The sequence below is a fragment of the Ursus americanus genome, chromosome 16 (assembly GCF_024610735.1).
Source record: "Ursus americanus isolate L20-20 chromosome 16, mUrsAme1.1.p, whole genome shotgun sequence".
NCBI lineage: Eukaryota > Metazoa > Chordata > Mammalia > Carnivora > Ursidae > Ursus > Ursus americanus.
The window spans coordinates 53,899,154-53,911,470 of record NC_142142.1 but is presented as its reverse complement, the minus strand read 5'-3'; the positions used below and the strand labels follow the sequence as shown (position 1 = coordinate 53,911,470).

The 12,317-nt window shown below is 36.1% G+C and overlaps 1 protein-coding gene across 1 annotated transcript in view; it reads left to right on the top strand.

Moving 5' to 3' along the window:
* Positions 1-12,317, top strand: part of HTR3B (5-hydroxytryptamine receptor 3B) — a 46,456-nt gene that overhangs the window by 16,207 nt on the left and 17,932 nt on the right. Inside the window, exons 7-8 of the mRNA XM_045797606.2 lie at positions 363-461; positions 6,103-6,263. Of these exons, the coding sequence (XP_045653562.2) occupies positions 6,222-6,263 (42 nt within the window). The 5' untranslated portion in view covers positions 363-461; positions 6,103-6,221. The remainder of the gene's footprint in view (positions 1-362; positions 462-6,102; positions 6,264-12,317) is intronic.

Genomic DNA, 12,317 nt, shown 5'->3' with positions numbered 1-12,317 from the left:
TTGTGTTTTTTTTTAAATCATTGTGATTAATAAGTATCTTGTGTAAGTGTCCTGTTTTTCATCAAACTTCCACCAACTAGTTTTTATCAGATATTGATGTTTCTTGAGTGAATAATTACTATGAAGATTTTAGCATTCCTTCTACATTTATTAGTTGGCATTCTAACTTAAGGAAAAGCCTTTTCTTCTTTCCATTCATTTAGTTAAATCAGCATGGACTTGTGGATTAGTATTTTATTTAGTGGGTTATAATTCTTCACTGTCATTATTGATTTTGATGTTCAGATTGTCCCAGATTTGGCAGTGGGAGACCCTTCAAGCTGATTATGTCCTTTTGTCTATGTTTCTATTATTCTTTTTAGCACTTCTTTACTTTGTGATGTAACGAGATGTTCTAGGCTCTTCTTACACTTCTCCTGTCCAGCACTGAAATTGGTCATTTCTCCATTTCTTCCTTTTAGGTAGGTATGTTATTTAGAAACAAAGCTCTGCATGTTGGGTGTACTCATTGTTACTGGGTTGTCTCTCCCTCCAAATCCACTGATGGATAGAGCTCGGGATGTATGTTTGTAAGGACATGTGTACACATATATTTACATCTGTGTTTACTTCCATTTTTAGCTAAACATGTATTGAAAACCATGAGTTCATACTCATACCTCCAAAACCAACTCAACACCACAGGGTTTGTTCTAGTTTTCTCTGTATATTTGTAACTCCTGTCACCAACAGTAGGACACCAAACAGGTTACATTTTATTGGTAGATGAAAATTAAGATGAGAGTTCATAGATTCTAAGCAAAAGGACCGAATAATTAGGAGGACAGGGATCAGGTAGGTACTTTTCCCCTCAATTTGCTCTGTGAAACTCATCTCAATCCTGTGCCTTTACAATCCCATTATAGTAAAAAGCAGACAGATGTTGGAAATGGTATGAAATTTAGTTTTTGTTTCTAGAGTATGTAGGGGTCTACCAATGGCAGATAGGGTTATATAGAACCATGCCTCTTTTTCCTTAATAATGAAGAATGGATGGGTACTTAATCAAAAAGTGAAAGAATAGTTTTATCGAATGATGTTAAACTTTAGTAGTTCTCATTTTCAATAAGCCTGGAAGCATCCTCTCATACGTAGTTACTTTCTGAATTGTATGCAGTGACAATTGAAGAAGCACTCCCATTTATCAAAAATCAATGTTTCTTTTAATTAAAGGGGCTTAGGAAAAACAAAAAGCACTTTTCCCACCGTATTTGTTAGCCGTTGTCTTCATTAGACAATACCAGGTTTCCATTAGCTTTGTGTAATTCTAGAGCTCAATAACCACTGTCAGATGCTGAAGATGTAGCTGCATAAGTCTGATTTAGAACAGCTATTTAGATCTCAATTATTAATGAAATTAGTGTCCTGAATGTCAGCAAGAGCACTGCCTTAGGTAAAGGCTGTAAAGGAAATCATATTAGTGTGGAATTTCCTCTCCTTAGGGGCTCCTCTTAGATTACATTATTCACTTAGTGATCTCCTGTCAGGGAAATTGAAATGTTGGCCATGATCTGATCCTGGGGCAGAACCAAATGGAGAAGTTAAGGGGTATGGCAGTGGCATCGATTCCAAAACATTTGTGTGGTGCTGGCATTGCCTTTGGTTCTGTTTAATGTTTACAAAATAGCGCCAGCAAGGACAGCACACACTGGCCAACAGAGAAGAACAGCGTGAAGAGGAGACCCTTTAGGAAAAACTGAGTGGTGGTCCATCCGATAGGCAAGTTTGCATTTCTTCTCTTTGTGCCAAGCCCGGGGACACTGGCAGGTGCCATGGCTCCTCTGTGGCCCTTCATCCTGGTGGCTGCCTCAGGTGGGTCCTTCTAATGATTTCATTTTAGGCATTGAATGTTAACTCTTAGAAGCTAGAGCCAATATTTTTCTACCTTGTGCTGTATAACTCCTTATAAGTGTTTGTTTTTATTTACCAGCTGATTGATATATATATATATATATATATATATATATATATATATATATACATATGTATATATAAACAGTCACACAGTGGGGCTTTTTACGCACAGCTGAAAATATGCTGGAAATGTTATCATTGTTTCATAAATCTCTGCTTCTCTAGAAATCAAGCTCTCTTTGTGGCAATTTACACTGATAGTTCGGGGCATTCTTTTTCAGATTTGCGTTTATGTCTGAATAATAGATTTTTATTATCCAAAATAGTCTTGACTTCGTTATATGCTTTCAGTAGCCCAGAGAAAGAGTCTCTTAGATGCAGCGTGGCTATAGACACCTGGATATCATTTTGGTATCAGGGGTTTCACCCAGCCATACAAAGTCTGTAAAGATAATGAATAGATCTCTAGAAACAAGTACTAGAAACTTGCATGTTTTGAGTGTACAATTCCCCTTAAAATACTTTAAAAATTAAAATATTTTTCTGAATTTCTAGAACTAAACTTTTGTGATGCAAGTATTAACTCCACTGAATTGGGCCATTTGTGTTAAGATCCAATTGATTCTTAAAATAACACACATAGATCAAGAATATATGTTTATGCTGGTGTTCCCTCAAATCCCCAATTTCTTGAGGGGGTCTCCTAGAGCTCATATCTAGGAGTTTCCATGTTTTAAAATATAACTGGAAGTGGAATGAGTCAATTATGGAGATGAGGAAGGAATTTGGTAGCCCAGCAGCTGGAAATTATTTTTTATTGGGTGGAGAAGAAAAATAGCCACTTATCATTAAAGCAGGAAAATCCTGAATGTTGAACTTAAAGGATAAAAGCATATCTTAATTATAAAAATGAAAACAGGAAATTTCATTAGATGCCAAATGGGTTTCTTAGCAGAAAATAATTGTGAACATTAAGCTTAGTAAGATAAAATAGAAAAATAAAGGTAAGGAAAAGGAAGGAATTCTTCTTAATGATGTGTCTTTTTAATGTTTTGTATTATGGTTGATTTTTGTTCTAAATGTGACAGAAAGTGTGTTTTAATGGTGTCTAGTAATCAGTGCTTGACCATAAATTATACTGGGGACATGTGTTGCCGAAAAATCTGTCCTTTGGAATTTTTGCTGGGTTAATATCAAGATGATTTGTAAATACAAGAGCACTAAACGAACCACCGATTCAAGGCCGCTGCTTGAAGGTAGTGTTCTGGGCAAGAGGCCTAGATTAGGAGACCTGTTTAGTTCCTACTGCACTACTCACCAGCCATGTGACCCTGAACAAGCCAATTAATCTCTTAGAATTTCAGTTTTCCTGTTAGTTAAATGTTTATTTTGTATATCGTGAAGATCGAATAAGATAGCATTGTGAAATTATAAGGTGCAAAGCAAATATAAGATATTTTTGACCTGAAAACACACATACACAGAAAATAACAATAGGCTGTTTCAGCCCAGTGATGTAGACCATGCAACACGTGAGTCTTCCTTTTGAAGGGCTGCTCACTGCTGTCCCTAGTATTCTCAGGGGGCCGGATCGGTATCGTGTCATGATCAAGAGCTTGGGCTTTGGATCCAGATCAGTCATGTTTAAATTCCAGCCTCTTCATTTGCAAGCTGTAGGACTTTGCGTGGCACTAACCTCACTAAGCCTGTTGTCCCTCACCTGGAGTGAAGTGACCCCTCTGAGGGCTGGAGAGTACCCGTCTCATAAGGCTGTTGTAAAAGCCAAATGAGATAATTCATGTAAAATGCTCTTAGCCCAGTGCCTGGCACACAGCACGTATTCAGCCAGATTTGGTAATTCAATAGACCACACACCTTAATCTCAATCTCCTTGTAACTTCTCAGATATATGTGTAACTCTTTTTTAATCCTGAAGATGACATACTCACTAAAGCGAGAACAGCTCTTTTCATCAGAGTGCCCAGAACTCTTTGCCATAGAATTCGTTAAAACAAGGAAAACAAAGGAATAATTCTATTGTATTCTTATTTTAAAAAAAATCTCTCTTCAGCTGAAAGTGCTTCATAGCTCAGTCCCTGACACATTCTACTTCCCAGAAATCTTACAAGTGAATTATTTGGAGCCAATTATTAGCATCCATAGAGGCAGTGCTAACGAGGAATCTTTCCTGGGTCTGTGGATAGCTTCCATCAGTGTCTGTTGAAACATCACTGAACTGTGAGTCATTTAGTGCTTGTGTGAATGTCACATTAGCCTTCAAGGGGCATAATTTACTGTTAATTAATGGTCACTTAAATCCTTAATCTCTCTCCTGTAATTGATCTTTCTCCTCAGGCAAATTCGCATTCATAGTAGAAATGTAATTTATTATTTCTTCCCATTTTAAACAAAGAACTCTTTACCCTTATAGTTTATTTAAGCATACTTTCATTTCCTTCTTATTTTTCCTCCTACCATTGCTTGTTTCTCTGTTGTTCCTTGTTCTAGATTCCAGAACTTTCTCTTTTTACCCAAAGACTTTGACATGTTCTGGAAAATATGTTTATCCATAGGGGACATACGGATTGTTTCCTAGAAAAGATAGCAGAAGGGAATTTGAGTCTTTATGAGCAGAGGGTATAGAGAAAACATTCATTTCGCAGAATTATGTTTTAACTCTGACTCAGATAGTTTCCTGTATCAAAACATGCACATTTCAGTGTTTCCCCAACTGGGACTTAAATTGGGAGCTTCCAAGCGAGGTGAAAGTGAAGTTGCCCAGAGCGAAGTTCACAGGAAAAGCACCAGACCAGCCTTGCTTTGTGCTCCTGACTTCTCTCCCCTGGGGTACACCAGCAAGAAGTGGTCTCAGGTGGAGATTCACAGCACATTTTTTGACAATCACAGTTCACAAAAACCCTAAAAATGATGCCTGATGCAAGCCACCTACCTTAGTCCTGCATGCCTGAATAAGCGGATGCCATTTTAGACATCTTCTTGGGTGAATAGTTAGGGAGTTAAAATGCTCATTAGCTTCACAGTTCTGGTGGTAATGAAAGTGATTATTCCACTGCCCACGATGAGTCTGCAATTGCACCTCCAGTGTCGTTGTTAGCATTTTGGTCACACTGACATTGATAAATCATAGAAATTGCTGCCTGTGGCGGCAGGTGACACGACATCATTCATAAAGAAATGGGTATAAACAGGACTGTCGCACAGGGAAAAGATATCTCATTTACAGTTTCGTGCTGGATCCCACATACCTTCAGCAGCTCATCAAAATAGCCATCAAACCCGCAGAGAGGTGAGGTGAATTCACGCACAGGACACTACAGATAGATTTCACTCACGCACTGTGGCGGGAGGTGTGCAGTTTGCTTCAGTCCAATGACTTAGCGAAGCTTTGAATCCCCCAGGAGCTGGCAAAGCTTGTGAGCAAAATATCTTTTTGCAATTCAGAGGAAACCCTCACAAATTTGTCGCTTCCAATTGTTGGTGCTCATTTCTCTTGCTTCTTTTCTCCTACCTCCCCTGCCTCAACACTGATCACTGCTCCTCTACAAATCAGGATTCCCAGGCCATAAAAAATGGTTGTTCTCTGGAACCAGAAAGAATTTTCCCAAAACGAAGATCTCATTTTCTGACAAGTGTGTTTTATTTAAAGACAGCTGAGTGAGAAAAGAGATTTTTTTTTTGAGAAGGAAAGTATGAATTGGAATCTAATTAATCCCATTATTTAGGAATCCACACAGATCTTTGGGTTCACTGGTTTGTCCGTGTTTCTGCTTGGATTTCCTATTTAACTGTTGAATTACAAATGGAAAAATCCAAGGAGGAGATCACTTTTGACTAAGCGTATAGGAAGGTTTTTTCTGTGTAACGGAGGGGCGTGATACAGGAATAAAAGATTCTGTCTCCAAGATGCATGATTGCTGTGAAAACAGAATTGTAGGTGCAGTTAGGATCCTTGGAGAGCGGGTTGGTTTATTTATCTTTACAATGAGCTGTCCCTATTGGGCAGTGAGGTCATCAGCTTACTTTAAATAAGTCTGCCAAAAGGCCCACCAGCTGGCTGTGAACTTCAGAGTGGGGTAGCTGAAAACCGTGTTCTGCTAGGAGCCACCAAGTCCTGAACAGTCTGAGATCTCCTCAAGATGCGAAGCTCCTCTTATTATCGTCCTCACAATGACAAGTATTGTTTTTCAGAAATCCTAGCCATAGATACGCCTCGTCCCAGGAATCCTGCTCTGTATCGTCTCACCAAGCAGCTATTACGGAAATATCACAAGGCAGTGAGGCCAGTTCACCACTGGACTGAGGCCACCATGGTGTATCTGGATGTGTTTGTCCACGCCGTACTGGATGTGGTAAGGACCATCTTACCCTTTCCGATTCCTGTTACCCTTTTTTGTAAAACTACCTGCTGTTTGTGCAGGAGCCTAGCTGAGCTGGTGGGGAAGTTGTACTAGACTCATGTTAGCAGTGAGCATGAGGTAAAACGTTTGTTAGGCAAATCATGCTTTCTAGTCCCCGACTTGCGATGTGAGAGGCAGATCATCTAGAAATAGGAGTTTCATGGAATTAAGAGGCTTTAAAAATTGTGGTCATAGATCACTGTACATATTTTATGAGTTTGCTGAAACCAAAAAATGGTCACAGGTATTTTTTCCCATGGCTCACATTTCTCAGCGATAGTAGATTTAAGAAAAACATCTACCACTTATTGTCTGAAATTGAGAAAAAGAAAAAAAAGTGTCCTGGTGTTTGAATTTATACCCAAGGTGTTTGCTAGGGGTGGTGAGGGAAGATTTGTTTATAAAGCTCTCTTCTATATCTAGAAAGTGGGTTGCTGTGGGAATTAAGTGAGAAAATTCATGGAAGGCAGTTAGCAGAGGTCTGAATATTCTGTCTGCAAAGGATGGCTTATCCTTGCTTCCTCTTTCTCCTTTTTTCTTAATCACAAAGTCTTCAGTATCAATAGGTCCCAGATTTATTTTGATTTTTTTAAGAGCAGACTTCACTGAACTTGTTAGTGTAGTTCAATATTTTTTTCAATTTACTTTTCAAAACTTTTCTAATTGAGGTATAACATACATATGTTGAAATACACCGATCTTGAGTATACAGTCTGATGAGTTTTGATAACTGGGTACACCCATGGAATCCACACCCCTATCAATATAACAAATATTTCCATCACCTCAGGAAGGCCCCGCATTGACTTTTTAGCCAATCCCCATCTCTCCATCCACAGAGACAATCTCTGTTCCGATTGCTTTCATCATAGATTATTTTTCCCATTTCTAGAATTTCATATGAATGAAATTTTATTGTGTGCCCTCTATTGTGTCTGGATTTTTCATTCAGCCTCATGTTTTTGGGTTCACTTATGTTGTGTTTATCAGTAGTTTTTCTTTTTTATTGATGTTATTTATTTTATTTGGTTATGGTTATACCATGATTTGTTTATCCATTCTTTGTTTTTTTAGGGAGAGAGCACAAGAGCAAGCAGGGGTTTGGGGGCAGGTGGAGAGGCAGAGGGAGAGGGAGATAGAGAATCTTAAGCAGGCTCTATGCTCAGCGCAGAGCCCAACACGGGGCTGAGTCTCACAACCCTGAAATCATGACCTAAGCCAAAATTAGGAGTTGGACACTTAACCCACTGAGCCACTCAGGTGTCCCTGTTTATCCATTCTTATGTTGATAGGCGTTTGGGTTGTTTCCAGTGTTGGGATATTATTAATAAAGCTGCTATGAACATTCCTATACAAATCTTTTTATGTAAGTGTTTTTATTTCTCTTGGGTAAAATCTAGAAGTGGACTAACTGGCTCAGACAGGTGTATCCTTATGGAGAAACTGCCAGACTGATTTTCAAAGTGGTTGTATATTTTACACTTCCACGAGTCAACTATGAGAGTTCCCATCACTCCACATTCTCATCAATATTTGGTGTTATCAGCCTTAATTTCAGCCATTCTGTTGAGGCTGTAATGGTATTTCATTGAGGTTTTACTTTAATTTCACTGATGGCTAGTGCCCAGGAATTCTTTTTCATGTGCTTATTGGCTACCTACATACCTTTCTTTGTGAAGTACCTTTTTAAGTCTTTTTTTTTATTGGGTTGTTGGTCTTTTTATTATAGACTTATAGGCATTGTTTATATATTGTCATATTTATACATTGCAAATATTTATTACCAATCTCTGGCTTGTCTACTAATTCTCTTAATGAATCTTATGATGAACAGAGATTTTAAAATTTAATGAAGTCCATTGTATATCAATTCTTTAGTTGTGGTTAGTGTTTTCTGTATACTAAGACACCTTTGATACTCCGAAGTTCACAGAAGTATTTTCCTGTATTTTCTGTCAGAAGATTTATAGTTTATAGCTCCCTAGATTTAGTCCTATGATCTACTAAGAATTAATCTTTATGATGTTGTGAGGTATGGGTCAAAGTTTTTGTTGTCTTTGTGTTTTATTTTGGTTTGGTTTTTTGCATTCAGACAGAAGTTGAAAAGTCTTTCCTTTCACCCCTTGAATTGCTTGGTGCCTTGGTTGAAAATTAAGTCGACTGATAAGTGTTGGGCTATTTCTCTTGAAATCAGGCAGTGTAAGTCCTTTGCATTTCTACATAAATTTTATAATCAGCTTGTCAGTTTCTATTTTTTAAAAAAACTGCTGGGAGTTTGTTTAGAATGGTATGGGATCTGCAGAGTAATTTAGGGGAGAATTGACATTTAATAATATTGAATATTCCCGTTCTTGAATATGTTATGTCTCTCCATTTATTTAGGTCTTCAGCAGTGTTTTATAATTTTCAATGTAGAAGCTTTATGCACATTTCTATTAAATGTATCCCAAAGTATTTTTGACGCTGCTATAAATATTACTTGAAATTTTTTATTTTCTACTTATTATTATAGAGAAATATTAATTTTGCATGTTTACTTTGTGTACTGTGGTCTTGCTAAATTCACTTCTTAATTTTAGCAGTTTTTTTGTAGATGAATATTGTCTACTTATGCAATCATGTCACCTGCAGATAGTTTTACTTCTTCCTTTCTAATCTATTTATACTCTTTATTTTTTCATTGTCATGTTGTATTGCCTAGGACTCCTTCTACAATTTAACAGAAATAGTGAGAGCAGACATCCTTGTTTAGTTCCATTCTTAGGGGAAAAATTTTCACCCTTAGGTATGATGTTAGCTGTAGCTTTTTTATCAATGTTCTTTATGAGGTTGAGGAAGTTCCTTCCTATTTCTTGTACACTAAGAGTTTTGTTTTTTTTAAATCATGAATGTATATGGAATTACATCTAATGTTTTTTCTCCATCTATTTGGATGATCAGATAATTTTTCTGTTTTATGTAGTTAATAGGGTAAATTATTTTGATTGATTTTCAAATTTTAAAACGTTCTTGCATTCCTAGGATAAACCCCATTTAATCTTAATATACAATCCTTTTTATATATTTCTTTATTTAAATACCTACTTAATACAGATTGCATCTATGTTAATGAAGAGTATTGGGCAATAGCTTTTATTTCTTGTAATGTACATGTCTCATTTTGGTATCAGGATTATGTTGACCTTAAAAAACTGTTAAAATGTCTTCCCTCTTCAGTTTCCTGAAGGAGTTGTGTAATATGGATATTTTTCTTTCTTAATATTTGATAGAATTCACCAATAAAGCCATCAAGGATTGGAGTTTTCTGGGTGAGAAGATACTCAAATGTGAATTCAATTTCATTAACATGTATAAGGATGTTCAAATTTTCTATTTCTTCTTGTGTTGCTTTTAATAATTTGTGTTTTTCAAGAAATTTATCTATTCATCTAATTTGTCAAATTTGTTTATAATATTGCCTTTTTCATCCTCATGTGGGTAAATTGTGTTCTCTCTTATTTTCCCTTGACCAATACTGTGAAAGTTTTATCAATTTTACTTATTTTTTTCAAAGAACCAAATACTCATTTTGAATTTTATCTGTTGTTTATTTCACTGGTATCTGCTTTTATCTTTATTTAATTTCTTTCTTTTAATTTGTTTTTCTTTACCTACTTTCTTAAAGTGAAAGCTAAGATCATTGATTTTAAACATTTTTCTTTCTAATTTCAGCATTTATACTGTAAATTTCCCTCTAAGCGCTGCTTTAACTGTATCCTACAAAATTTTGAAGCATTTAAAATTGAGACATAAATTACATCAAATGAAACATCTTTTTAAAGCTTCCCCCTCTCCCCAACACTTGGCCACCAGTGATCTTATCTTTCTCACTATAGTTTTATATGGCTTTCGAGAAAGGCATATAAATAGAATCCTATGGTATTTTACCCTGTTTTGGCTTCTTGCGTGTAGTAAAATGCCTTGGAGATCACGCATGTTTTGCTCTAGAGTCAGTAGCATTCCATTGTGCAGGTGTGTGTACTGCAATTGGTTTATCTGTTTACCAGGTGTTGGACAAGTGGGTTATTTCCAGTGTGGTGAAATCATGAGTAAAGCCACTATACACAATTGCATATGTTTTCACTTCTCTTGGATAAATTAGATGTGGGATTGCTGAGTTGTATGATAAGCCTGTGTTTAACTTTATAAGATACTGCCAAACTGTTTCCTATAGTGGTTGTGTCATTTTGCATTCCACCACAATGCATGAGAGTTTCAGTTCCTCCACATGATTGTCAGCACTTGATATTGTCAGTCTTTCTAAATTTTAACCATTCTGGTAGATTTGTGGTGATAGCGCACTGTAGTTTTTAACTTTCGTTTCACCAAAGACTGATGACATTGTCTATCTTTTTGTGTGGTAATTTGCCAATTGATGTCTTTTTTGGTAAAGTGCTCAAATCTTTTACCCATTTTAAAAACAGTGTTGTTTATTATCTTACTGAGTTGCAGGAGTTCTTTATATATTTTGGATCTATTTCTGGGCTCTATTCTATCCAATTAATGTTTCTCCTGACACAGCACACTGTCTCAATTACTGCAACATTACAGAAGTCTTGAAATTAGAGTATGTCTTCCAACCTTATTGTTCTGTTTCAAAATCATTTTGACCCTTCTAGGTCCTTTGCATTTCCATATAAACTTTAGAATCAATTTCTATTTTAAAAAAGTGCTGGAATTTTTATCGGGATTACATTGAATCTATAGATCAATTTGAGAAGAATCAACATTTTAATAATAGTCTTGCAATCCATGAGCACATTTTATCTATCCATTTATTTAGTTCTTTAATTTCTCCGAGTAATATTTTGTAGTTGTCAGTGTTTTACACATATTTGGTTAAATGTGTCCCTAAGTATTTCACATTTTTGGGACTATTATAAATGGTATTTTAAAATGAATCTGTTTGCGGCTAGCATACAAAAATACAGTTGATTTGTATGTACTGACCTTGGATCCTGTGACCTTACCATCTCTTATTAGTTTTATAGGACTTTTTGTAGATTCTTTCAGATGTTCTATGCAGAAGATCATGTTGTCTGTGAATAAAGACAGTTTGCTTCTTTATCTCTATTCTTTATACCTGTATTTCCTTTTATTGTCTGTTGGACTGGCTTGAACCTCCAGTACAATGTTAAATAGAAGGGTGTACTATTCCATAAATATAAATTTGATAAATGTGTTTGATAGTATAATTAAAATCTTCTCTAACTTTTAAAATTTTTGTTGTTCTATTAATTTCATAGTGAGGAGTGTTAAAATCCCCAACTATAACTGTGCTTTGTCTATTTCTCTGCTCTGTTATTAGGTGAGTATACATTTAGAATTACATGTCTTCTTGAAACAGATCCTTTTATCATTATGAAATACCCCTCCTCGTGTCTGGTAATATCCTTTTCTTAAAGTTTTTCTCTTGCTTCTTGCATGGTGTATGTTTTGCCATCCTTTTATTTTCAGTTTTTCTGTGTGACATTGTATTCAAGGTCATTTCCTGGAGGCAGCATATAGTTGGGTCTTGCTTTTATTTAACTTTTATTTTGAAATAATTATAAATTTACAGGAATTTGCAAATAAATTGACAAGGAAGTTCTGTGCACCCTTTACCCAGTGTCTAAGATGTTAATCTTAGGCAAATATAGCATAGTTCCAGTACTAGAACATTGACATTGGTTGAATCCACAGAACTTACTCGGATTTCTCCAGTTTTACATATATTTGTGTGTGTGTGTGTGTGTGTGTGTGTGTGTGTGTAACTTTGTCACATCTGTAGCTTTGTTACCACTGCTACCACACATCAAGCTGCCTGGTTCTGCCCTTTTATAGCCAAACCCATGTTCCTGCCACCTATCCCTAACTACTGGCAACCAATAAATCTCTCCTCCATCTTTGTAATTGTGTTATTTTGAGAATGTCGTATACATGCAAGCATACAGTATGTAACCTTTGAGAAGGCTTTTTCATTCAATA